This window comes from Poecilia latipinna, unplaced genomic scaffold (genome assembly GCF_001443285.1).
Source record: "Poecilia latipinna isolate Pla-1442-1.1 unplaced genomic scaffold, P_latipinna-1.0 Scaffold115, whole genome shotgun sequence".
Taxonomy (NCBI): Eukaryota; Metazoa; Chordata; class Actinopteri; order Cyprinodontiformes; family Poeciliidae; genus Poecilia; species Poecilia latipinna.
The window spans coordinates 87,097-111,125 of NW_015112731.1; the positions used below are offsets into that span (position 1 = coordinate 87,097).

The 24,029-nt window shown below is 40.3% G+C and overlaps 2 protein-coding genes across 2 annotated transcripts in view; one reads left to right on the forward strand and one right to left on the reverse strand.

The window, feature by feature from the left end:
• The window catches only part of snd1 (staphylococcal nuclease and tudor domain containing 1), a 190,478-nt gene that overhangs the window by 84,667 nt on the left and 81,782 nt on the right, over positions 1-24,029 (reverse strand). The gene's annotated exons all lie outside the window — the stretch shown is intronic.
• Positions 11,752-16,484, forward strand: lrrc4.1 (leucine rich repeat containing 4.1). The gene is made up of 2 exons (XM_015028138.1): positions 11,752-13,120; positions 13,246-16,484. Exon 2 carries the CDS (start codon positions 13,491-13,493, stop codon positions 16,359-16,361), a length of 2,871 nt encoding a protein of 956 aa, XP_014883624.1. The 5' UTR covers positions 11,752-13,120; positions 13,246-13,490; the 3' UTR covers positions 16,362-16,484.

The following is a 24,029-nucleotide window of genomic DNA, read 5'->3' on the forward strand; positions in this document are numbered from 1 at the left end:
AAAAATTTTTCTTAAAAACAAAAACCTCAAAAATTTTAAAAAAAAAAAAAAAAAAAAAAAAAGAAAAAAAAAAGTGTAAAAGAAAATATCTGTGTGAGCTTTTTTTTATTCCCTGCTAAATTGAAAAATACTGTGCAAACCTTTATTTTAAAAGTTCTCAAACACAAATTTCACTAAATGGCATTTCCTGAGAGTACTTGTTCCAGATTTATAAATTCAAATTCTTGTGAAATGTTATGACATATCTACGGGTATTTTTCTGCAAATATTCAACAGCAAATCTTTAGACGACACACCCACTGCATATGCTAATAAATGACCAGGGTTGTGCTACTAAACTAACAGCACCGCTGTAGTAGAGAGGAACATTTTTAGATAAGGCAACAGCCAGACAAAGAAGATTCGAATACGACTAGCTACTATTCCTACTTCAATTCCAACTTAGAAACTTAATTTACAAGTAATGTCTTAATGAAAACGTTTGATCTTAGAGATGATTTTTAATGCATTAATTGGGAGGGAATTGGATTTAAGCAGTAAATATCTTGCACAGCACTGATAAAAAAAAATACAATAAAATTTACACCCTCTTGGATTTTGGCGACATTACCAGAGCTCTATGACCGCCGGGAGAAGAGATGGCGAGGAAATGCGAGTGAGGGCATAGGACAATCATCATTTGTCTCCACCTCCTTCTCTCGAAGCTTTCACTAGTTGACACGCCAAATGGCTCTGCCAGCTTGCGTCACTCAAAAAACCATTTCTGTCCTCCCAGACCCTAGCTGTGCTGACAAAGAGCTAGAACGAGAGAAAAGGAGAGGAAAAGAAGAGACAGATGCATTTTTCAACATGGCTTTTTGTCAATTTCTGGGTGCCTGTCAAAACGAGATGCCATGCACAGCTGCAAGGCTGGTTGGAGAGTTTTTTAGGTAGAGGTTGGAGTTTGAGAGCAAGTGGTGGATTAGAGCTACTAAAGAACTACTCAGCCGCTATAAAGTACAGGAAAAGCCTCGTCATAATAGGCAGGCGGCTGCCAAGAGTTTGACAGAAGGATCAATCTTACTTCTTTTATTCTTGTTCTACATTTATTTTCTAAAGGGATAACATAAAACAATAGGCTCAGTTTGGGTGAAACATTCTGTTTAAGACACCTGTGTGGGCGCTTAGGGAAGACATCGAGCCAGCTAATAATGCCTCTTGCCAACAGGTAGCGAGAGATTATATAATAGAAAATGCTTTGACCCTATTTAGCGACAAGCAGGGTAAAACCCTCTCGAGACAAATCGCTGTATTGTCATGCTTCACTTTGGGCAATCTAATTCAACCTTGGCTCGCACACAATCACATTTAAATGGCCAGCGATGATCAACAAATGAGATGGGATCTGCAGAGGGTTTCGTGTGATTGTGTGCGAGAAAGATACGATGGGGGAACTGATTAGATCAAATCATTGCAACTTAGGAGCTATGCAGTTAGTCCACTGCTGGACTAGAAATGATCATTCACGGGGCAAATTTAATTCTGACACAGTTGACCACAGACTTTCACAGAGATTAAGAGGAGCAATGTGTGCCAAATAAATGAGAATACGGCCACTCTTGCACCTGCTCGTGGTCGAAAAAGACGACCTTTATGTGCACACTTTAATGAGAGGGAGCTCTGTCGAAATGGGAAGCTCGATTAGAACATGTTAAGATGTTTAAGAGTCAGATTTATCAAACAAGCATATGTCATTCTGTAGTACCAGGCTGGCTTGTGGGGCAACTTAATTTAATAAAAATAAAAAATAAAAACACTTGATGTTTTTTCAGATATTAACATTTGCATTGTAGATTATCATGACTCTTAAAGCAGGTGTCAAACTTGTTGATTTCTGAATGACAAGGTATAAAAAACATTTAATCTTACCATTCAACAGTTAAATACCGTCTGATCTGTTTAATATTCTGAGAATGAAATTGTTCACAAACATCATTAACGACCTTGATTCAGAGCAGATACAGTAGTCAGAGATGCTTCTTAGACAAGAAATCACTGCCACCTGCATAAATTAAGACATCAGCATTTGTGCAGATAACTATTAATATAAAGCACAAATAAGACCAGGCCAAGAACAGAGCCATTAAAAGACAGTCAAGTAACAAGTAAAAGTTTTATCTCAAGAATGTATGTATGTGAAAATTCGGGGAACAAACAATTACGCCAGAAGAATGGTGGAAAACAAGACTAAGATATCAGGATTAATATTGCAACAGTGAGCTGCTAGCACAAAGGCCAAAACTTGTCATAAATGACAGTTCACGCAGTTCCATTTCCTGCCTCCTAAGAGTGCAGGAACATGACAGAGCTGAAGGGGACAGGTTGTGGCCAGAGTCTGAGCACAGGAGTAGAGAAGAGAGCCAGCAGAAATATTAAAGTTACATTTCATTTTTGCTTTTGGGTTAAGGCACTGCAGGACTAAAGTGGTCATCTGTATCAAAGTCTTTTAAATTGACAGTAACACCATTTTCCCAGAAGCCGACTTGTTTGCCGTCTTCAACATCTAGATTGATTTAGTTTAATAGAGAGTGATGAGTCAAGGTAGTGAATCAGTCAAAGTCCATGTTGCAGTTTATTTTTTCCCCCTCTAGCTCCCTGCATGGCTTAGACTAAGCAATATTGTACATTTTTACTGCTGAACAACACAAAGGCCATATGAAGACCACAACGTATTTCAATGTAATTATAAACAGAAGCAAAGTTGTGTTGTTCAGAGTTATGCAAATATAATTCCTTAAACCAAGTCAAACTTGGTTGATGTCTGTTTGGTACGTTTTTAGCACATTTCAACAAATTCACCCAAACAATACAGCTCTTGACAATGTTTCACAGTTAAACCAAACGAATGCATACAAAACAACCATTTTTGCAAATAACTTGAAAACATTTCCTTGAAAAAGGCATTTTTTTCCACAACACTATATGGACTACATTCGTTTCACAATAGAATCACAGCCACTTATTACTTCTTCACGCCACTTCCACTCAGTCATTGTGTGCCTGTTCTTTCAGAGGTAACCATAACCTGTAGGCGGCAGAGAAGCGCAGATCTCAATTTTCTAAAAAAAAAGAAAACTCAAAGCAGTGTTTATCAGGGGCTTTGTTAGTTTTTAGGGATATTCTTTGCACCGTACCACTGAGCAATACCCAACCAAAAGTCTGAAAAATAAATAAGACCAACACTGCTGCACCACGGCTGTAAAAGGCAGTAAGATTTTTCTCCAACATCATTTCTGAAGTATTAATTGCACATTTTTGATAACTTTGTGGCTCTGATTTAATGCAACAGAAACCTACAGAAGTGTAAAAATTTGATTCTACTTTGCCATCTTTTATTTATGGCAACCTTATTGGATATTAACCTCACGGTGGGTTTAGATCCTCTGTCTTTCTAACTTTACTCTGAATTTGATTTGATTATTTGAAGGAATTTCTGACATCCATGTACAAATCGAGTGCTCAATACAAAGCCTCCACAGAGTTCTCAAAATTGACAATCTGTCTTGCAACTTTTGAATGTATTCCTGCTCCAATGGGCTGAATTACCTCCTCAGTGTGTCACCAAGTCCTGCAGAGACCTGGTAATGAGTCATTCATTAGATTCTGGTGTCAAAATAATGTAACTTAATTTAAAACGTCAGTTCATGTTATGGTTTGAAAGTTCTGTTTTAACGGATAAGACAAATGACAGAAGATAATGAACAACAAAGATGGAGCGAAAGGCTCATAGACACTTCCACTCATTAAATAAAGTTAAAACAGTGAAAACTTGCTGCAGTGCTGCGAGTGTGACAGCATCAACTTTAATCAATGCCGTTTGTTGTCAAAATCAATTCTCCCACAGCTTTCTGAAATTTGGTTGGCCCATAAGCCGTTATTGTGCAGTCACTTTAGATAAAAAATAAGGTGAATAAGTCAGAGAAATAAAGGGATAGGTTTCGAGTCAAAATTATGATTTTCATCAGGATGTCAAGCAAGGCAGTTTAATGAAAGTGAAATCAATGTCTGCCTAGGGAAATTACCACTGTTCATCCATGTGTCAAGCCAGTCCTCTGTGTGCCGTGTGCGTGCGGGGCGAGGGGGGGGAATGGGGACTTATTGAAAAAAAATAACTGGGCCACACACCAATAAACACAACTAGGGTGCAAGTGACCTAGACTGATGCCATCAGTGAGGGAATTGACAGGATACAGGGAAAGAGCAGTAGTATGACGGGTAGGAGGCAGTGGCCTGTGAGCTACATGGATCTATTCATCTTGCAATGACTTATCAAAGATCCACATAAACATCCTAAAAGCTCGACAAGTGGGTATAAACATCCTTCCCCTATAAATTCCTCACGGATGATTATTTTCTTTGAAAAACACAAAAAAAGTTGTTTTTATACCACAAGCCATTAAAAGTTTTCCATCCTAGAAAATGAAATCTAGGGTTTGATCATAAAATAGTCGATAAAAAGAAAAAAAAAACAAAAACAAACAACAAATCTAAGCAGATCAGCACACTGCTGGGAAACCGGGGTATTAAAACTGCAGTCGATCAACTTTTTAAACGTTCAGCTCAGCAAATGCAAGCAAAAAGTGCAAGCTCTCAAACGAGCCGTGCCTCTTTGATGCCGTGCAGATGTCCCAGTAATCATTACGTAGTTATCATTAGATGCAAAAGTATGTCAGCTTACCGCACGTGCATCGACACACACGGCCTGCCGTGTCAGCCGGATGTCTGCCTGCCAGTCACTAATTTTCCTCCTTTTATTTTTTATTTTTTTAGACGTGCTCAGAGAAGGCCAACCATACCCCTTTTTAATCCCCCTAAGCTATGTAGAAGTGCTAACATGCGGAAAGGGATTAACAGCAAAATAAGGCTGCGTGTGCATGTGTCTCAAATATGCCTGCATTAGCAAGATTTCATACAACAGCAAGATGTGGGAAAATAATCACTTTTATGTGTAGGCTCAGCGTTTGGTCAGGATTGTAATCACAATCTCCGCAGATTTTCTAATTGAGAGTAATTCATATCAGATCAATTCCTTAGCACTGGATTGTTCTTGCAGAGGAAGCAATTATTTTTATTTCTTTAAGTCATTAAAAAAAAAAGAAAAAAGGTACGAGAAAGTTTCTACCCACACCTTTCATCACCGACGCCTTTTTCCTCATGGGTTCACCTACACAAACACATGTTGCCACGCGTAGGGTTGCTTTGGAGAACTCAATCAACATTCTACACTTCTGTCCTCAGCGACTGTAAGCAGGCTGTGTGGGAGGACCGGCTCTGATAGAATGGCCTGTTGTGTTATTGACTTCAATTTAGAAAGTGCTGCCTGCTGCTGTTTTGACCCCTCCTTTCATAGCGGGGACTCTGCTGGTCCCCGGCCACAGTCTACCTCCGGGGGAAATCCCTGATTGCATTTCTACAGAAAACACATAAGCAAGGTCGAAGGGGCCAGAATTCAGATGGCGAGGTTTGTGCGCATGTAGTGTAGCGACACAGTGGGGGGTGTACCCTTTTTTCCCCTTTGATCCATTTCCATTCCTCTTAGCTCTTTCTTACATTAACTCGGCCTTCTAGATTTTTCATGGTCGTTTAGCAAAAACGTCAATGTCCACTCAGGTGCCCCCACCGCCCCCTCCTCACATTTTTCACCTCCCCCCCTTCCTGCCTTGTGTGCTACCTGCTTGGGTGAACAGCTGGTCAAAGTATTGTTGGAGACTGCAGGTACAGCAGCTCCGAACATTTGATGCTGTGCTGGCTGACACACTGAGTTAGGTTTCCTAAATCCCAAGTGTCAAGAAAAAAAAAGAAAAGAAAAAGAGCTCCAGAAATTGTTATTACAAAGAAAAATTGAGGAAGTTCAAACAGCAGACAGAATAAAAAAAATAAATAAATAAATAAATACCGCTCTGATCTTGCTGCATTTGAAACAATTTAAAACTTGATGCCAAAGGAATGACTTTTGAGGTCTTTAAGTTATCCTTGGGTGCATCAGAAGCTTCCTCTTATGATCAAATGGGTAATCAACTTTGAAGGGATATTATGTTATTCCCACATCATAACATGATGATGAGTGAGAAATCCTTTAATCTCCCGTGGCAACAGGTCCCATGTGGTGGGACGTGTTTTGCAAAAACACATGGTGGGACTGAGCGCGGCCTTTGAGACGAAGCTCTTATTCGGAGTTGCTGTTTCCCAGCTTCTGAACTTCTGCATTACAAAGCACCATTCGCCCACGTCTTCCCCATTCAGCTCCTTCAGACTAGCCAGAAGCATTTAGCAAACAACTGGTGGAACAGTGCATCTGCTGCACTCAATATACAAGCTACTTCTCAGTGCAACGCTAGTAAAAACTTTGTTAAAAAGAGAGTTGCTCCTTTATACCGTCACCATGTAATTACTTGGAAAAATGGATTACTGCAGTTACTAGCCCAGTGTGTGGCTGGGCTTGTGCAGATGGATTTTTTTCCCTCCCAAATGCAATAGAAACTAAATGTTAGTTTATCATGTTATGACCAATATAATGAAATGGATGCAACTGGATCCGTCTGACTGAATTGTATTTGATTTAATTTGATATTTGTAGATCTCAATTGAACCAGTCTTGCAAAGTGCCTTGAGATGGTATCTGCTGGGAGCTGATTCTATTTCAAATAAATAAATAAATAAATAAAAACAAACTGAATTGAACTGATTTGGTTTACACTGAATGTGCTGACTGGGTCAACAGTGCTAACCTTATTATATCTGTCCTCTGCTTTCCACTAACAGCACTAGGGCTAATCCCCCCATTCTGGCAGCCACTATGAACAGAGCTCATCATAATGAAGCCCATTAGTCTCAAGACAATGGCTGCTAGCTTAGCTCAAAGGTTGAATAAAGCAGGGTAAAGAGTGGAAAAGGAGCAAAAGTGTTCATCTTTTGTGTGCCTTTTGTTGTCATGATCTGACATTTCGCTCGTTTGAGAGTAGCTACTCAGGTCACGTGTATGTATTTATGCAGGATGAGGGAGTTAACGATGTGGGGGAAAAAGGAATTAAAGCAGAAGCTGAGAAAAGAAAGCAAGATGAGGGGAAAGGAAGAAAAAGGCTAAAGAAAAATAGTCAACATTGAGACAGGTATTTTATTCGGCAAGTACATACAATAAAAATCTTAGCAGGCGCCATTCAAGAAGCTTTTCACAAATGAATTTGGAAATAGATGCATTTTAAAAACTAGTTTCTTTCTGTACATAAAAAGAACAACAAATACTGCTATGAAAAAACTTGAAAGACCCCCAGAGGGCTTGAGAGAACTTCAAGGGATTAAACAATAATCTGGGTTATTTCTATACTGGAGTGGTGCCAGATCTGTGCAGATCATATCACATTTTTTTGCATTCTTTAGAGGTCACAGCACGTTCAGGGTGATAAAATGTAAAGGTACGGTCACTCATAGTTTTGTTAGTAGATTAAAAACCAAATGAAAAGATGAAAAGCAAAGCCTAACCCGCTTAACCCCCATAGTCCAAGGAAATCTGTTTCCTAACTGCATTATCTGAAAAGATAATTCTGTGTTCTGTGTGCAGTGCTGCGGATAGTTATCAGTGTAAGTATGTGTGGAGTGGAGACCAGACAAGGTCAAATCCAGTAAAGGTATCAGGAGGAAATGCAAACTCATCCAATTTTGCCAGATGGAAGCCACTAATACACCCTATTATAATCCTTTGATTTGCTGCATTAGATTTATATATGCGTGTGTTTGTAAGTGGGGGGGGAGGAAGAGTAATAAAAATGAGGGGGAGAAGTAAGAAAATCCCCAACAAAGCTGTTTAGACCTTCCCCATGTAGGTGATTGTGTGTCTGGGTGAGAGTGCTGAATGTAATCTCAAATTAATTCTGGGAAATCAAAATAATTCAATAGTTGACTTATTTTTGTTTGCTTTTTATTTTTAACATGAAAGTTTTAGGTGTCCAATTGAAATTAAATATATATATATATTCTTTACAAAACTGATTTTGGGTTGTTGGGAACTTTGACTTGAATCTTTGCAACACTTAACGTCTCGTCCTAAAATCATTTATGAATCATTGAAGGACATGCTTGGTGACCTGTTGACATTTGTTTCACACCAACTAGAAGTCCATCTCGTTCTGTGCTTCGCTAAAATGGATCTTTCCTGCATATCCATACGAATAACCACGTCATCATTATGCCTGTACTGCTAATCCTTAATCCTGTTGACTGTATATCATTAGTTCTATCGCTAGACATCGCTTTTAATCCGGCTGTTATTTCTGCATGCCACACTGCAGACCATTCATCCAAAGGGAACTACCGATACAAACATGCAAGCGCATGCTAACAGACACAGGCTGTTGACCTACATGTGATTGGCTGCAGCCCAGATTTGCTAGCACTCACCCTAGGGGATGGGTTCAGTACTGACTGCATATACTCCTTGCATAGCTGGTGGACAGGCCACAACAAAGTAGGTCGTTTAGAACCCCTAAGAACACTTAGTACCATGCAGTCTGACTGGTACAAGGGTTAGCTCTGTTGAGCCTCGGGTGATAAACAGAGGGTATGCCTCGAACAGCAGGCGGACTGAGCTGGCATGACAGCGCAAGCATTTCACTGATCCGACATGAAATCAGAAAATGGGTCCGGATAACTTTTCTCAAATGCATCTTACATTGAACATATGGACACACTTTTTGACTTGCATTTTAATGACCACAGATATAACAGCATAATTTGAACTTCAAGAAGGCATTTTTAAAAGAAAACGGTTTACGACTTTTTTGTACTTTAATGAATTTCCTTCATTTTTGCGGATTCTGATATTTTTGCCTGAAAAATAGATAAATGTAGCTACAAGCTAAGCTGGCAACAGTGGGGTGACTATTGTTAACTTTGTACATATAGACATCACGGCAGAGAAAATGGGGACAGCACAGGGTAGATAAGACTGCTGAATAAGATATGTTTCACATGCAAGTATTGATTGATCGCAAGTCGCACAGAATTAAGGAAGTCAGGGCCAATTTATCAGTGCACCCATAGTAGTTCATATTTATATTAATTGTTAAGGATCAGATTTAGATTAGGTTTGGGCACAACATTATTCGATTTAGAAGAGTTCAGAGTGGCAAAACCTAAATGTAGTTAAGATTAACAGTACATACAAAAATCAAGAGGTGAATGGAAGGAACAAAAAAAAATAATAATCTTGCATCTCTACTGCTTCATTAATCACTTGTGATGCAACCATGTCAATTTTATGAGGTAATCATAATGATCAATAATCTTTAATATTTGATAAATCAACACAAAATAACATTAACTACGTTTCTGAGATATGGCGGTGAAGGCATCATGCAATGGGGATACTTTTCTTCAAGAGGGGAAGTGTCTCAGCAGTGTGTGAACTGGAAATTCATCCATGAATTTCTGAATAACAGGACAAACTGGATGACAAAAGTGAAATGAATAAATACTAACCTTTAATTTCCTAATTATGTAATTTATTCAAATTTACTAAGATTAATCCAAATGTTCATAAAGCAGCTGTAAAAGGGGAAGAAATCAACATCAGATAGTCTCTACTGAGATAATTAGAAAGAATGTTTCTGGAAAGGTAGAGTCTGAAGATAATCCACTTGAAGAGCGACAGAAAACCTTTTCATTTACATAACTCCAGTAGAACTCAACTGTAAGCATCTAGAGTTAAGACAATAGAACACTAGAGAAAAGCAGAACAGAACACAGTGATAGCCACATCTAGATCATCATGTTAAATGATAACGGAGCCAAATTTGTCTAAAGGGTAAAAATGAGTTGCCCACCTAGTGCTAAATCGATATGCCCTCCTTATGGCTGCTGGATCCATGTGGAAAGGCAAGGAGGAAAAAAACATTTCTTTCATAACAGGAAAAACTCTCATACTTCTGTGGCTGCCACCTCACTGTTACATGTGCTTCATTGAAGCCTTTTCGTATTCAACAGCTGTTAACTCAAGGAGAAAGTCTGTGTGTATGCGCGTGTGTGTGCGTATACGTATATATGTGTGTCTGTGTATAATATAGGAGTTGGCTTTATACTCCTGTGCCAGTGGGAATAACGTACTGCACTACAGGCAGTGTGACCTTTACTAGCTGGCGTGCTTTCTCTCCTCCTTCAACGTGCATCTCTCTCTCTCTCTCTCTCTCTCTCTCTCTCTCTCTCTCTCTCTCAGTTTATGGCTCAGACACAAACAACTGCAAGCGTCATCAAAGGTAGCTTGACCAGCCATCAATTACCAATACTGCTACCTAGTTTAATGGAAACGAGGCTCGTACAAATCATCTCAGACTGAGGGATGATGGGACAATAGGGTGCTCTTGTTTTGCCTCTTCTTCCGTAAGGAGGTAAAACATGTCTTTTTCCCCCCGTTTCCCCTTCTTTAACATGACCTTTATGGGTATGTGCTTCCTGGAGCGACAGTTTGTGTTCAAATCAAGGGTTATGGCCTGCCTGGTTAGAGGGCTCTAACAATGTTTGAAGACATTCATAATTGAAAGAGGATGGCACTATGTAGCACAGCACACTTTACATTGTATGCAGAGAATTTATTGAAAGTTTTGCTTCAAGAAATGGACAGAGAACTGCTAAGACACCTAATCTTTGTGTCCACACCTTGGAGTTTCTTACTTATAAGAAACAAAGTTTTATGGTAAATAACCAACCTGACAGTGGTCAGGTCTTAAATAAGGAACCCACACAGATCTTTAGGAAGGAAGAAAAGTTTCAAAGAAGACAGGAAGTATGCATGGCAGACAGGTGAAAGAAATTATGTCATTAAAAAGATGGTTAGAAATGGCAGGGGATACAAATGCTTTTCCGTACTTTTTCAATCTTGGAAAAACAAAAAAAAAAAAAAAAAAAAAAGTAAAGCTTTCCAGACTGTGTAGGTACCTCGTCAACAAAAAACCCCAAACTTTCCATTCGCCGTTCTAAAGAAGGAGGAGGAAAAAAAACAAAGTATTCCCAAGAATTAAAAGAAAATTAGTGCAAATCACAGCTTACATACATGCATATTAACCTTGCTGTATGGACACAGAAAGCAATCAAAAGAAGTCGGGTGAACAGGGTGACACAGTGACGGACAGAGAGTGAGCAGGGGAGGAAAGAGTGAAAAGGGGGTGGAGTGAGTGGGGGAAGTTAACGCACATAACACACTGCATCAAACCAAAGCACTGCTCCAAGCAGAAGGCGCCAGGAGTCCATTCATGTTGCACTATTTTCCACCAAAGAAGAATGCAAAATAGATAAAGTAAAATAAAAATCAATTCAAGAAAGAGAGCAAAAAAAAAAAAAAAAAAAATAAGGTGAACAAAAAAGGACAAATTTAACGACTCTTCATCCACCTGATATGCCAGCACAGCAATGCTGGAAAGATTTGCCAATTGAAAAAGTAGGACTCTTGATGGGAGTGAGAGGGTTAAAAGCTGGTTGCTGTGGGAATACCACCGTCCATCTCTGCCTTTTGCTTGGACAACCTGTCAATCCCTTTGAGCCCAAAAAGCCCCAGAAACCACACAGAATAAGAGACTTGGAATTTAAAAAAAAGGGAGAGGACAGGAGAAGCAAACTGGTTCTTGAAGAAGTGTATTTCTAAAAAGGTCTGAGTGCTTTGAGCTCACCCAACTACCTCAGGACACTGCAGAGAGCAGGAGGGAGAGAGAGAGAGGGAGAGAGCAAGTGAGCAAGAGAGACGGCACACTCTCTCTTTTGCTGCTACAACGGATCCTTTCCACAACGACGCTGCTGTTAACGTCACGCCTGTAAGCCGCGCTTGCCCGGCGCTTGCCTCCTCTGCCTTGCTCCTTTCCCCAGTTAGATGCTGCATTGACAAGGGGATGCTGAAAACCACCAGAAAAGGAGGAGTGGGGAATTAAAGACAACTGGAAACAAGAAGAAACAAAGCGGAGAGAGGAGGGGGTGGGGGGTGAAAAAAACTGCACCATCCATTCTCCCTCTAACCCACCTCCATCAACTGCGCTTCGATACCCCCACTTCTCTGGGCACCCCCTTCCATCCCCCACCCCCATTCTCCTTCTGAAGAAATTGACGGATTATTGGGAAGTACACGGGAGGCAGGCGGCAGCTGCTGCTGTGTGTGCTCGCTACTGCTGCTGTGTGGTTCGCAGGGATGGTGTGTGTTCGTTTGCAACTGCTGCTGTCGCATCCGCGGCTGTCGAGGCTGGAGCGTGTGGCTAGTTAAGAGGACTAAGAAGCTAATGAAGGCAGTGCGCGTCGCCTAGCTTTTTCAACCTGTGCCAAGCGTTCTGAGGAAAGCAAAATTAAAAATCAAGTGGACACGACGCGACAATTTTAAAGAAACAGGAGTGAAAGAAAGGAAGAAGGGCTATGAGGACTGACTAATCGACCAACTGATTGACTCCTAAAAAGTGAAAAAAAAAGAAAAAAAAAAAAAAAAAGGAATACACCGAGGGCAGAATGTCTGCTTTTATTTTTACTCTATAGCTTCCTTTTAAATTGCCAAACAAAAGGCAAAAAGAACACTGTACAGGACTGGGGAATTCTTCAACCCATCTCCATTCACTGCTTCGCTCTCTTTTTTTTTTCCTTTTTTTTTTTGCCTTGGGCAGAAAAAGATTACACGTGTGTTCCAGTGGCTGCCTGTACGATGGAGACTTGGGTAAGGTGTACAGCAGGGGAATCAACTGTCGGATTCCAAGGACAAGCGAGAGAAGAGGAGCCGACAGCAAGAAGCAAGCAAGGGAGCACCGCTGCTTTGGGAGCTTGACTGGATTCCTTCTTACGGTCTTTTTACTGTTTTTCCTCATCAGTACAGAAAAAGGAGAAGAAAAAAAAAAACACTCACAAAAAGGCCTTCGAACCTTTCTCTTTGGATGTATGGATTTACAAAAGGGCTCATCTTGGTTAAGCTCTTTGGCACTGACATCTATTTTGACAGGGCAAATGAAGGTTTTCTTTGCTGCTCTTGGATATAAATACATCTGATCCGAAAACCACAGCTGTGTCTGATTGCAAAAAGGAGGGAAGCTATATATCTCAGTTCAAGGACCTGTAATAATAACTTGAGGTAGGTGTCTAGTGTTTCAACCCCTTTTTGCATCAATCTGTAACACCCTCTTCTCCCCTCTGTATTGTAGTACTATTCTTGATTGCCTAATTTACCAATATGTCCTTCTCATACACATGTTTCAGAAAAGCCAGCCCTCCCCCTCTCCACTTGTCCTTCTGTCCCTGACAATTTATGGAAACATAAGAACTACATAAGTGAGGACGCGCACGTCCTCCTCCCTTATCCTACTCTTTCCCTATTCCTTTTATTTTACTCTGATCCCCTCATCAATACCACCAGCCATCCAGCTACTATTCTTGTCCTCAACCCCACCAAACACCTGCCCCAAACATCCCCATCCTCCCCCCCAGATGATGCTGAATTATGAATGTGCCACATCATGAGTCTCCTGGGGCGGGTAGCTGCGCAACGTGCCAGGAAAGCCGCCCTGCTCTGTATAGTCTTCCTGATGGCGCGAGCGTGGAGCAGCGCCTCCCTGGCCTTGGCGGGGGCGGCGGTCTCTTTAGGACCCCAGGGCTGTCCACCCCAGTGTTCCTGCAGTAATCAGCAGGGGAAAGTGGTGTGCACCCGGCGGGGCCTGACACGCGTGCCCCCTGGAATTCCTGCCAACACGCGACACCTCAATCTAATGGAAAACGCCATTGAGGCGGTGCAGGCTGACTCGTTCCGCCATCTGCACCACCTTGAGGTGCTCCAGCTCGGGCGAAATGCCATACGGCAGATTGAGGTGGGCGCGTTTAATGGACTGACCAGCCTCAACACATTGGAGCTGTTTGACAACCGGTTGACAGTGGTGCCAAGTGGAGCCTTCGAGTACCTGTCTAAACTAAGAGAACTATGGCTAAGAAACAACCCAATTGAGAGTATTCCTTCCTACGCCTTCAACCGGGTACCCTCACTCATGCGACTGGACCTGGGAGAGTTAAGGAAACTGGAATACATCTCAGAAGGAGCTTTTGAGGGGCTACAAAACCTCAAGTACCTGAACCTGGGAATGTGCAACATAAGGGGTGATATGCCAAACCTCAGTCCCCTAAAGGGTTTGGAGGAACTGGAGATTTCAGAAAATCTGTTTCCAGTGATAAAACCAGGTTCCTTCAGAGGTCTGCGCTCCCTCAAAAAGCTATGGGTGATGAACTCACAAATCACTGTAATAGAGCGCAATGCTTTTGATGGCCTATCTTCACTGGTGGAACTAAATCTGGCCCATAATAATCTAAGTGCTGTGCCACACGACCTGTTTCCCCCGCTCAAGTACCTGGTAGAACTTCACCTCCACCATAATCCTTGGAACTGTGGCTGTGAGGCTGTGTGGTTGGCACAGTGGCTAAGAGAGTACATCCCAACTAACTCAACTTGCTGTGGACGTTGTCACTCACCGGCCATCATGAGAGGACGACAGTTAGTTGATGTAGACAGAGGTGAAGGGGCTGCAATCCAGTGTTCTGCGCCATTCATTGCTGATGCCCCACGGGACTTAAACATCTCAGCAGGAAGAGTGGCTGAACTTCGTTGCAGAACAGCCCCAATGTCTTCAGTGCGCTGGCTTCTACCTAATGGGACTATCCTGACACATGCCTCTGGTCACCCGAGAATATCAATCCTCAATGATGGTACCCTTAATTTCTCAAATGTTCTTGCATCAGACACTGGCACTTATACCTGTATGGTGTCTAATGCAGCTGGGAACTCCAATGCATCAGCATACCTCAATGTGAGTGCAGCAGAGCTAAACACATCGAACTTGAGTTACTTTACAACAGTGACTGTGGAGGTACTTGGTCCAACCACTGAGATGCCCAAACCCAAAACTACTACAACTACAGCTGCTGTGGGTGTTGGAGTTGCTGGAGGAGGAGCAGGCCTCGGGACAACTACTACAACTGCATCTCCTTCAGTCTTTCAGCCAGTCTTCATCTCAACACCAACAGTGCTGTTGCAAAATACTGACAGTGCAGCAAATGCAGTTAAAACATCTGCGTTACCAGGACTGAGAGGTGCCAATGGCAAACCAGGCAAGTCTGGGCCTAGCCTGGATGAAGTGATGAAGACCACTAAAATCATAATAGGCTGCTTTGTGGCAGTGACACTGCTGGCTGCTGTCATGCTAATTGCCTTTTATAAATTGAGAAAGCGCCACCAGCAGAGAAGCACAGTGGCAGCTGCCCGTACAGTTGAGATTATCCAGGTGGATGAGGAGGACCTTCCACCACCAGCATCTGCAGCTCAAGAGTCATCACTCACGTTGCCTGAAATCCGAGACCACAACAGCATACAGAAGTTGGATTTTATCAGCCACAAGGCAGACTATAGCTTTCATAAACCCAAGGCTGAATATAAACCCCAACCGGATTTTACTCTACACACTCCCAAAGCTGAATACACAACATACAAGCCAAACATGGACTTCAGCAGCCACAAAACCATTGCAGATTACAACATGCACAAATCAACACCAGATTTCAGCCTTCACAGAACAAAGCCAGACTGCAGCCCATTTAGACAGGACTACAACTCTCACAAAACTAAATCGGAATACAGTCCATTTAAACCTGATTTTGGCACTCACCCAAAAGTTAAAACAGATTACAGTCCATTCAAAGCAGATTACAGCACTCATCCAAGGCAAAGATCTGACTTTAGCCCATTCAAACGAGACTACAGCACCCAACCAAAATCCAAACATGACTATAGTCCCTTAAAATCTGACTACAACACGCAAAATAAGTCTAAAGTGGAATACAGTCCATTTAAGCATGACTTTGGTACCCACCCAAGGTCCAAACCTGATTATAGCCCATTCAAACCTGATTATAGCACTCAGCCTAAACCCAAAATGGACTACAATTCACAGAGACAGAAAACGGACATTACCTACAAAACAAAGGAACATTATACCCCCCACAAGACTGCACCCGATTACAGCGCCTTCAAGTCCGATTTCAGCCCCCACAAAGTGGATTACAGCGCCTTCAAGTCTGACTTCAGTCCTCACAATCAGAGACCTAAACTTGATTATAGTCCTCATAAAATGGACTACAGCCCCCATAAGGTGGACTACAGCACTCTAAAGCCCAAATACAACACCTATAAACCATCTGGTCAAGGGGCTAAATGGACAGACAATAATGTTGGGAACTCTTTGCCTCGAACCCTACCTAGCGTCATCACAGCAATGGCTGAGCCCTATGTCATAAAAACTCATACCAAGGAGAAGGTACAGGAGACTCAGATTTAAAAATCTCCCTGCCCTAAAGGCTTTCACTCCTTTAACTATGTCCCAAGGTCCCAACCACCCTGTTCCACTTTGCCCTTTTTTTCTTTTCATCATTTAAGTCATGCAATAGAATGCACAAAAAAAGAACAGGAACTACTTTTTGTACAGAGTGCAAACTTTAAAAGACTGACGATTTATTGTTGTACATGCTTATAAATAAATATATATATGGACAAACTGAAGCTACCATGGGTTGGTGATAGAGAAACATATATCAAAAAGAAATTGAAACTATTTTCTAACTTGTAACTTCTATTTAAAACAATGAGTTGTTTAAGATGCTGTCTTAAGTTTGACAAATGAGGGTAGTCTTGTTTTAAAATGGGGCATTCTGTGTGATTTTTACACCATGCTAGAGAGAAAGCCGTGATAAGAAAGATTATTTATACAGAGAAGACTTTCTTTAACAAAAACCGTATAAAGGTCAGTGTCGATCTTTACAGGTTTATCTTGTAAAAGCACCAAGAATTTGTACTGTGCCAAATGTTATAAATGCAATAAAAAGGATTTTTTGGAAGAAAAAAAGAAAACATTAGAGAGAGATGTTTTATTCGCCTTCTCTTCTTCTCCTGCCATATACTGTAACAATCAGCCAAATGCTTTAGACACTGCAGTAAGACGCTGCAGCTATACTTTAACCCTAAGTGTGCTGAATAACTCTGGTATAATGAATCACAGTACAGAAGTGAATGGAGCATTTCTTTTTTTCCAAACTTTCCACAGCTTTCATTATTGGCTACATGTAAAAAGGGTTTGGATTTCACACAATCAGTGATGGTTGTAGAGATTAAGAGGTTTGAAGATGATTACAGCAATCTTATTTTAACTGGGGCACTCACTGTATGACTAAAGTTTGCAAGCCCAACGTGTTACCCGATTCATTTTATGCAAAACAAAGTGCTCACACTTATCGAGTAAGCGAAAAGAGTAATTCATTAAATAGATTTATTTTATGACTGTTTGGAGCACCTTGCCAACATGCAGTTACCCATGAGATTTCCAGATGTTGGGCCTTCAGTCACAGAGGGTTTTTCTGTGGAGACAGATGCATTCAGGTGTCTAAATGTGCTTCTTGTTCTACCTTTACCTAACCGATTAAATGAAAATATTGTCTCATGAGACTAGGAATAGCTCATTTGAAAAGCTGTTACTGTTTAATATTGATTTTTTTCTTTCTGGTTTTGCTAAATAATAGGAACAGTTTTAAATTACATTTTGAAGAAAATGTTGAAGCAGATCAGGTAACATTAAACAGCAAAATAAGACATTCTAGTTTCATAATCTCTATAGCGATAAAAATCTTATCAAAGAATAGTAGTCTGCCTTTGATAAAACGCGTACCCCTCAGTGCAGTCTGACTAATTTTGCAAGTTGAGAGATGGCTGTAAAAAGCACTTCCAAATGCAATAAAAGGCATTAGAATCTGTCTCAATTTTTTATTTTATTTACATGAGGCCAAAAACATAGGACTCACCTATGAAATTACAAAAATAAAACTTAAGACAAAATCAGCATAAGCAGATAAAAACAAATCAATATGCAGAGGGAGGCTGAAAAATGGGAACATCTGTTCCCATCTGTCTAAAAACTTAAATGGCAAAATAAAAGTAAGTAGAGAGTTGAAAACTACAGGTTGGGAAAAAATAAATAAGATCCATGGAGAACATTGTAAAATTTAGATTTTGTTTTATCTTAATCATATATAAATCAAGAAGACATACAATGTTAAAACACCAAAAGATTGATGTAGAAAAGCAGGATCCTTTATCTCTTATAAAATGAATAAAACAATTATTTTAGTTTTTAAACTTTGATGATAAATCTACTAAAAAGAAAACACCTTGTTGCAAAAAGTATATTTTAGATTGCAAAAATGTGGTAAATCTGAGGTCACTGACTTGTAAGTTTGCATTTATCCAGGTGTGTTTTAATTGAACTATTAGTAAAATTGTAAGCTGAATGAAAATCCTTAGTCAAGAGGACATTTGAAGTTTAAATTGACTCATAAGGGAGCACTGGGAATAAATTATAATATAATTCAAGTAAATATATATTATTGTTATGTCCATTTCAGGCTGTAGCAACACTTGCTAAACACTCTGAAATTGCATTCACGAGTGCTTTGATAAAAAGCAGCTAAGTGTTCTCTATTTTATCCAACATGAGGTCATTTTCTCAAACAGGAATCAAAACATTTCTAAATGTATATGAAGCTTTCAAACTGTGTGAACACATCCAAGGTCTATCTTGAAATTTTTATCCTAAGCTTATCGATGCTGTACTGCATTCTCTGAGGTTTAGCAAGTTAAAGCAAGGAGCGAACCGTGTTGTGCTATCTGGTCACACATTTAAGCTGTGCTGTGCTATAAAAGGCTCTGACATCCCAATCGGTCAAAATCGCTACAGGGTCATCAATCAGCCAATCAGCTTTGCCAGCCTGTGGAGCCCCCCGTCTCCATGGGAAACACTCTTCTCCGTCCCTTCCTCCCCCACATCATGTTTTCTGTCTGTGTGTTTCATTAGCAATCATGAAGCCATTGGAAAGAGGAAGCACGGCAAGATGGACGAATTTAACCACAGCTCACAAAGCTCCAGAGAAGAGGGAGAGAGGGCCTGCTGGGGGAGGGGGGCAATGTGAGGCTGTAGTTTGGGATTCACAGATTTCTCAAAAGTTATACTAAAGAGAAATTCAATCCAAAACATAAAAATGAAAGACAAATTAGATGAATGGTAAAAGAAATAATACAAATAGATGAGCACAACAGGAAAAATGATGACCCCAGTAAAGAAATGAAGTAGAGCTGGACAGTGTGCCTGAAAATGTCATAGTTTTAGCAGGAAGTGATGTATTGTGTAATGCAAGACATGCTCACTATAGGAAAATGAAAAATAAACATGAAAACAAAGGCAGAATAAAAAAAGTTTACATTAAATGAAAAAATAAAACAAGGTAGTAGAATGGAGAAAAATAAAAGCGGTCTCAAGAGAGTGAAAGACAGCAAGAGGAACTTGGAGAAGGACTGAGCAGAGAAAATGTGATGCAAGAGTGCCAGCTACAGATGGAAGGGGGGATATATAGATTACCCGCTGTGGCTTTTGCATGATTGGTGAATGGCCTGGACTGCACCACCAGGAGTGTGATTTGGGGGTGGAGTGCAGCAGATAGGAAGTGCTGATACATGAAATAGACTGGACAACTGGGGGCACTTGAGTAAGGGAGACTGGCAAATAAAGCAGTAGAGAGGGTGGGAGGATCAAGAGGTTAGAGTAAATGGAACTGTGGGGACAATGCGCTGCGACCATGTGAATGTGTCCTGCTTTCAGAACCAGCAGGAAGAGCAAACAGCATCCTTGCTATTCCATTCAGTTTAAAGCAGAAGCTCATTTAGTAACTCAGAGCGAACATTTTGAAACCCATTTATTTTGATGCAATCTGTTAATTAGATTTTTTTCAACGTTAATTACTACGCACTGCAGTCCATGGGACAGCTCTAATCAAATTCCATTAAAATAGCCTGGACTACGAGGCAGTGTTCTCAAACGCTCGAGTCATTTATCAACCAAATTTTAACCACGCTGACAACCTGTTACAATGCATCACAAGGTTCTCTTCATTTAACAGAGTGGTTACACCAACATTGTCTACATTATGCTTACAAGTGTGTGGAAGTGCATTCATGAGAAGAGACGGTTAATGGAAGGCATCGTGCTGATTTCTGAGTGTTTTTTGTGAATTTTCTTTTTTAGCTCGCACCAATTTGGCAGTTGTGAAAAATATGAAAATAGAGACATGCGAGCTTTGCAACCAGGCACGACTTACTATTGTGGAAGCAGGGTCATGTTTAAATGTTGCATTTCAAAACACCTATTCCTTTCAAGTGATGTATCTGGAATGATTTACTTTCACATGCATTAGAATTAAGGAAAGGCTGAAAGCAAATATGCTGGATTGCAATCCTGATTTGCTATCCTCTGCTTTGTGCAAGTTTTTGTGTAATTTGGGCTGAAACTGCTCATACTGCTTGAACTCTGTAAAAACAAGGCGACCGGTGGGTTTTTAATGGTTGAGGTAGTTTCCTTTCATTTCCTTTCATTGCTTTGCCAAAGGTACTTTTTAAATCAGCAACACCTTTATAAAAGTGATGGTTGGCATTATTTGACTGTTCAAAATCAATCAATCAAAATTATTTCAGAACAGCCAAGTTATTATTTCTTATGACTGAAAGTGAAAAGTATCTGCTGTCTTTCAGCCAGTTGAACAGCAGTATGCAGCAATAAGTGGGAGAGATTGGATATATTTCAATTCTGCATACAGATGGAGAAAACTGTAGCTTCACTTGCAATTACTCCATCTCTCTAAAATAGTTTAAACCTGTACGCTTCAAAAGTTTTTTTAACTAAAACTTTTTGAAGTCTTGGTTGTACAGAAACCTTTGTTCAGTAGATTGGCGCATAATGCACTTCTTGTTGCTCAGACTATTAAAGCAGTCTAGGTTTAGATTAGATTAACAGTGCAAAGACTGGAATTTATGTAATCACACTAGTCTGTGTGATACTGGAACAGAAGACGCTCTGAGTGTTTTTTGTTGTGACTCAACATGAGTTGTGGCCAAAGACATGGTTGGTCCTAATCTCGACATACAGGAAGCAGGAAGAAAGGTGAAGGAAAACCAGCAAAACATGGATGGTTCCTCACAGGCAAGCCAAAACAAAAACTCTTAGGAGTACAACTTCACTCAAAATGTGAATTAAGTATACCTTTTAATAATAACACGACGGGTTTAATATCAGTGATAAAGATGATGTTGGTGTATTATGGATGTAATTAGTTGATAGAGATTCATGCTTTTTCGTGCCTCTAACTTTCACTGCTCGGAAATTAATGCAAATATTCATATTCAACACCCGGACTGTGGAATGATTTGTTATTACTGAGGTCAATCGAGCTAAAGAAATAAAAAATGTCAGTATACTGCTGGCTACCATCCCAGTGTTGCTCAGGCTTTAGTCTACGCCAAAAACTTGGTTATGTTGTGGTCAAACGCAAACAGATTCTAAAGCAAAAACTGAGACTGAATTGCAGGTGGGTTGAGTGACCTATTTCTGCTCTGAGGAGAACCACTCAAGTGTGTTACTCCCTGTGAGACAGAGTTTATTGCCCTTTTGGTGGGTGAAAAACATCCCTGTGTTTTCTTAGCAGCCTGAGACGATGGAGCCTCAGTTTTATGATTCCATCCAATGGCAGAGTCCGAGAGGCGAGCGCGCATGTGTGTGTAGTAAATCAAGTCCATGGAAATCACAGAACAGGGGGAGTCTGGTATGATGACATTTTTGTGCGTGCAGCAACACTCACAGTCAAAGCCTGCACACATATTTGTGCACAGGAAAGAAAGAAAAATTGAAGCCACTGGCCATTAATTTCACTGCATTTGTTGAGATTTATGTCCTGGAGAGAAATCATGATCACAGGCACAGCATTGCCAAAGATGTTTGTACATACTGCACCGCCAGACGACTTGCTGTTGTGTCCGTCGCACCACAAAATATTATTTAAAAGAAAAGCACATGAAAGACGGGGGAAGCTTGTGAACAATGTTCTGACAAGAAATCGCTGCTCTTATGCTTAAAGTACAAAGTAAGTAAGGGAGGACAATAAAAGCCTCTGTGGCATTAGCATAGTAACTTTAGAGGTTACAGAAAGCATTCTGGGACTTTGTTTTTGTAAGATACACAGCATCTGGGTGTAGGCATATTGGTGATTATAAAGTTACAAATCTACAGTTATAAAAACAAGCAAAAGAAAAAGAAAACCTTGAGTATTATTTAAAACAGGAAAATGACTTAACAAGAAACTGCATCAATGCAGTTGCACCAATCATGCTTTTAGATTATGTGGTCCTGGTCACTGGTGGTGTACTGCCTTCCACCTCCAATATGTAAAATGAGTGCTAGTCTCTGATTACATAATCCCTAAAAGGGATGTTTAAACCTTCAGAAAATAAAATTTTTGTAAACAACAACTATCCACCACAGGTGCTTCTTCACCTGCTAACAAACTTTGCGAGAACCTCAAGTTAAAACCAAAAAAGCATCGCTTTAAATGTGATGCTGTTCATTTCAAAGGCTTACTTCAGAGGAATGCCCTTGTTTCCAGTTATTTATATTTGAATCAAATGAGGATCTGTTCAAATGGGTGGCATTTTCTTAAAGATGAACAGAACTCTGCAACCTTCCAGTATGCTAAAACTGTGTCAGTATGTCGGACCTTTTTGTAAATGGCAAATTGGCAAAAAAATTAATTAACAAGCTTGTCACTGTCCTTCTAAAATAGGATGTTGAAGTCAGTACATTTAGCCTGTAGCATTAAGACTTCTTACACTGTAATAAAAAATATAAAGGGGTATCTCCTCTGGAGGATATGCATTATCCAACTTAAACTAAACGGGTGTAGATCAAATAAAAAAACATGCTTAAAACTGATCACAAATTAATTTGTTTATGTACTTAATTTAACCAGAAAACACTTAATTTGAAATTCTACTTGTTGAGCATTTAATTTTTAAACCATTCCATTTTGCCTTTCCAGCTTTGTTGCCAGTCTACAAAGATCCTTTTTAAAAAGAGCCAAGGTTTTTAGTCAAACTCGGGCTTTTATTTAAGTAACAACGTTATACTTAGGAGAACAACTGTGTTCTAAAGTAAAAGATTGTTAACAGAGGAAGTGAAAACAGAAGATTGAAAAAGAGGTAGGCAAAGTGGAAGGACAGGGTACAAAGAGCAAGACAATAGGGAATGAAAGAAGGGTACTGGAATGAGATTGCATCAGATAAGATCCTACTATCCGACACTTTAGAAAGAGCGCAGGATTCATTTTGTTGTGTTGGATCATAAATTTGCACTGGTGTGGACGTCAAGATAACAAGCAGTGTGCTAATGTCAAAGACTTGCAGAGAAAATGTGCACCGCTGAGCAAAGAATGGCAAATGAAAGCAACACCAAGATGAAAGCCACTAAAAAGCTGCGTACAGCAACCATGGGTTTAACCTGTTTTCATGTGGTAGCAAAATTATTCAGCTACTGCAGCAAACCACTGGGAGGGTTTCAATCTGTGCATGTGTAGATTTTCTCTGTCCATTAAAACAACAACAATCTCCAGACGCAGTGAAATATCAGCAATGCAGTTACTTACACCGACAGAATCCTTTTAAATCAACTGCTGATAAAAGAAAAAAAAAAGTTTCATGAAGTGGCCTGTGTAGTCGCGCCTGATGAAGGATTTCAGTTCTAATTCCACTTTGCGGTGATTTTTCATGTTTCCCTTAAATTGGATTCTGGCCTCTGTTCAACAGCTGAGCTACAGATACGTGACTGTACTTTATCTGGGTGAAAAATGTACGACACACAAATGTGTCATCTTTTTCCCTCCTCTACACCGTTCCAATTTTGCAGCCAGATCTTGGGTTTTCGTAAAGCTTGAACGACCAATATCGATTTTTGCCAATTTCGATTTATGTAACAGCACTTGATCGTACAAAGACAAAAGACAAGCACTGGAAGTACCCCCCCCCCCCCCCCCCCCCCCGCCCCCCATCCCACCGCAAGGGAAAAAAGGCAGAAAAAAAGAAGTGA

Bases quoted from the DNA above. Each gene is read 5' to 3' on its own strand.
- lrrc4.1 (XM_015028138.1), top strand. From the start codon at position 13,491: ATGTGCCACATCATGAGTCTCCTGGGGCGGGTAGCTGCGCAACGTGCC.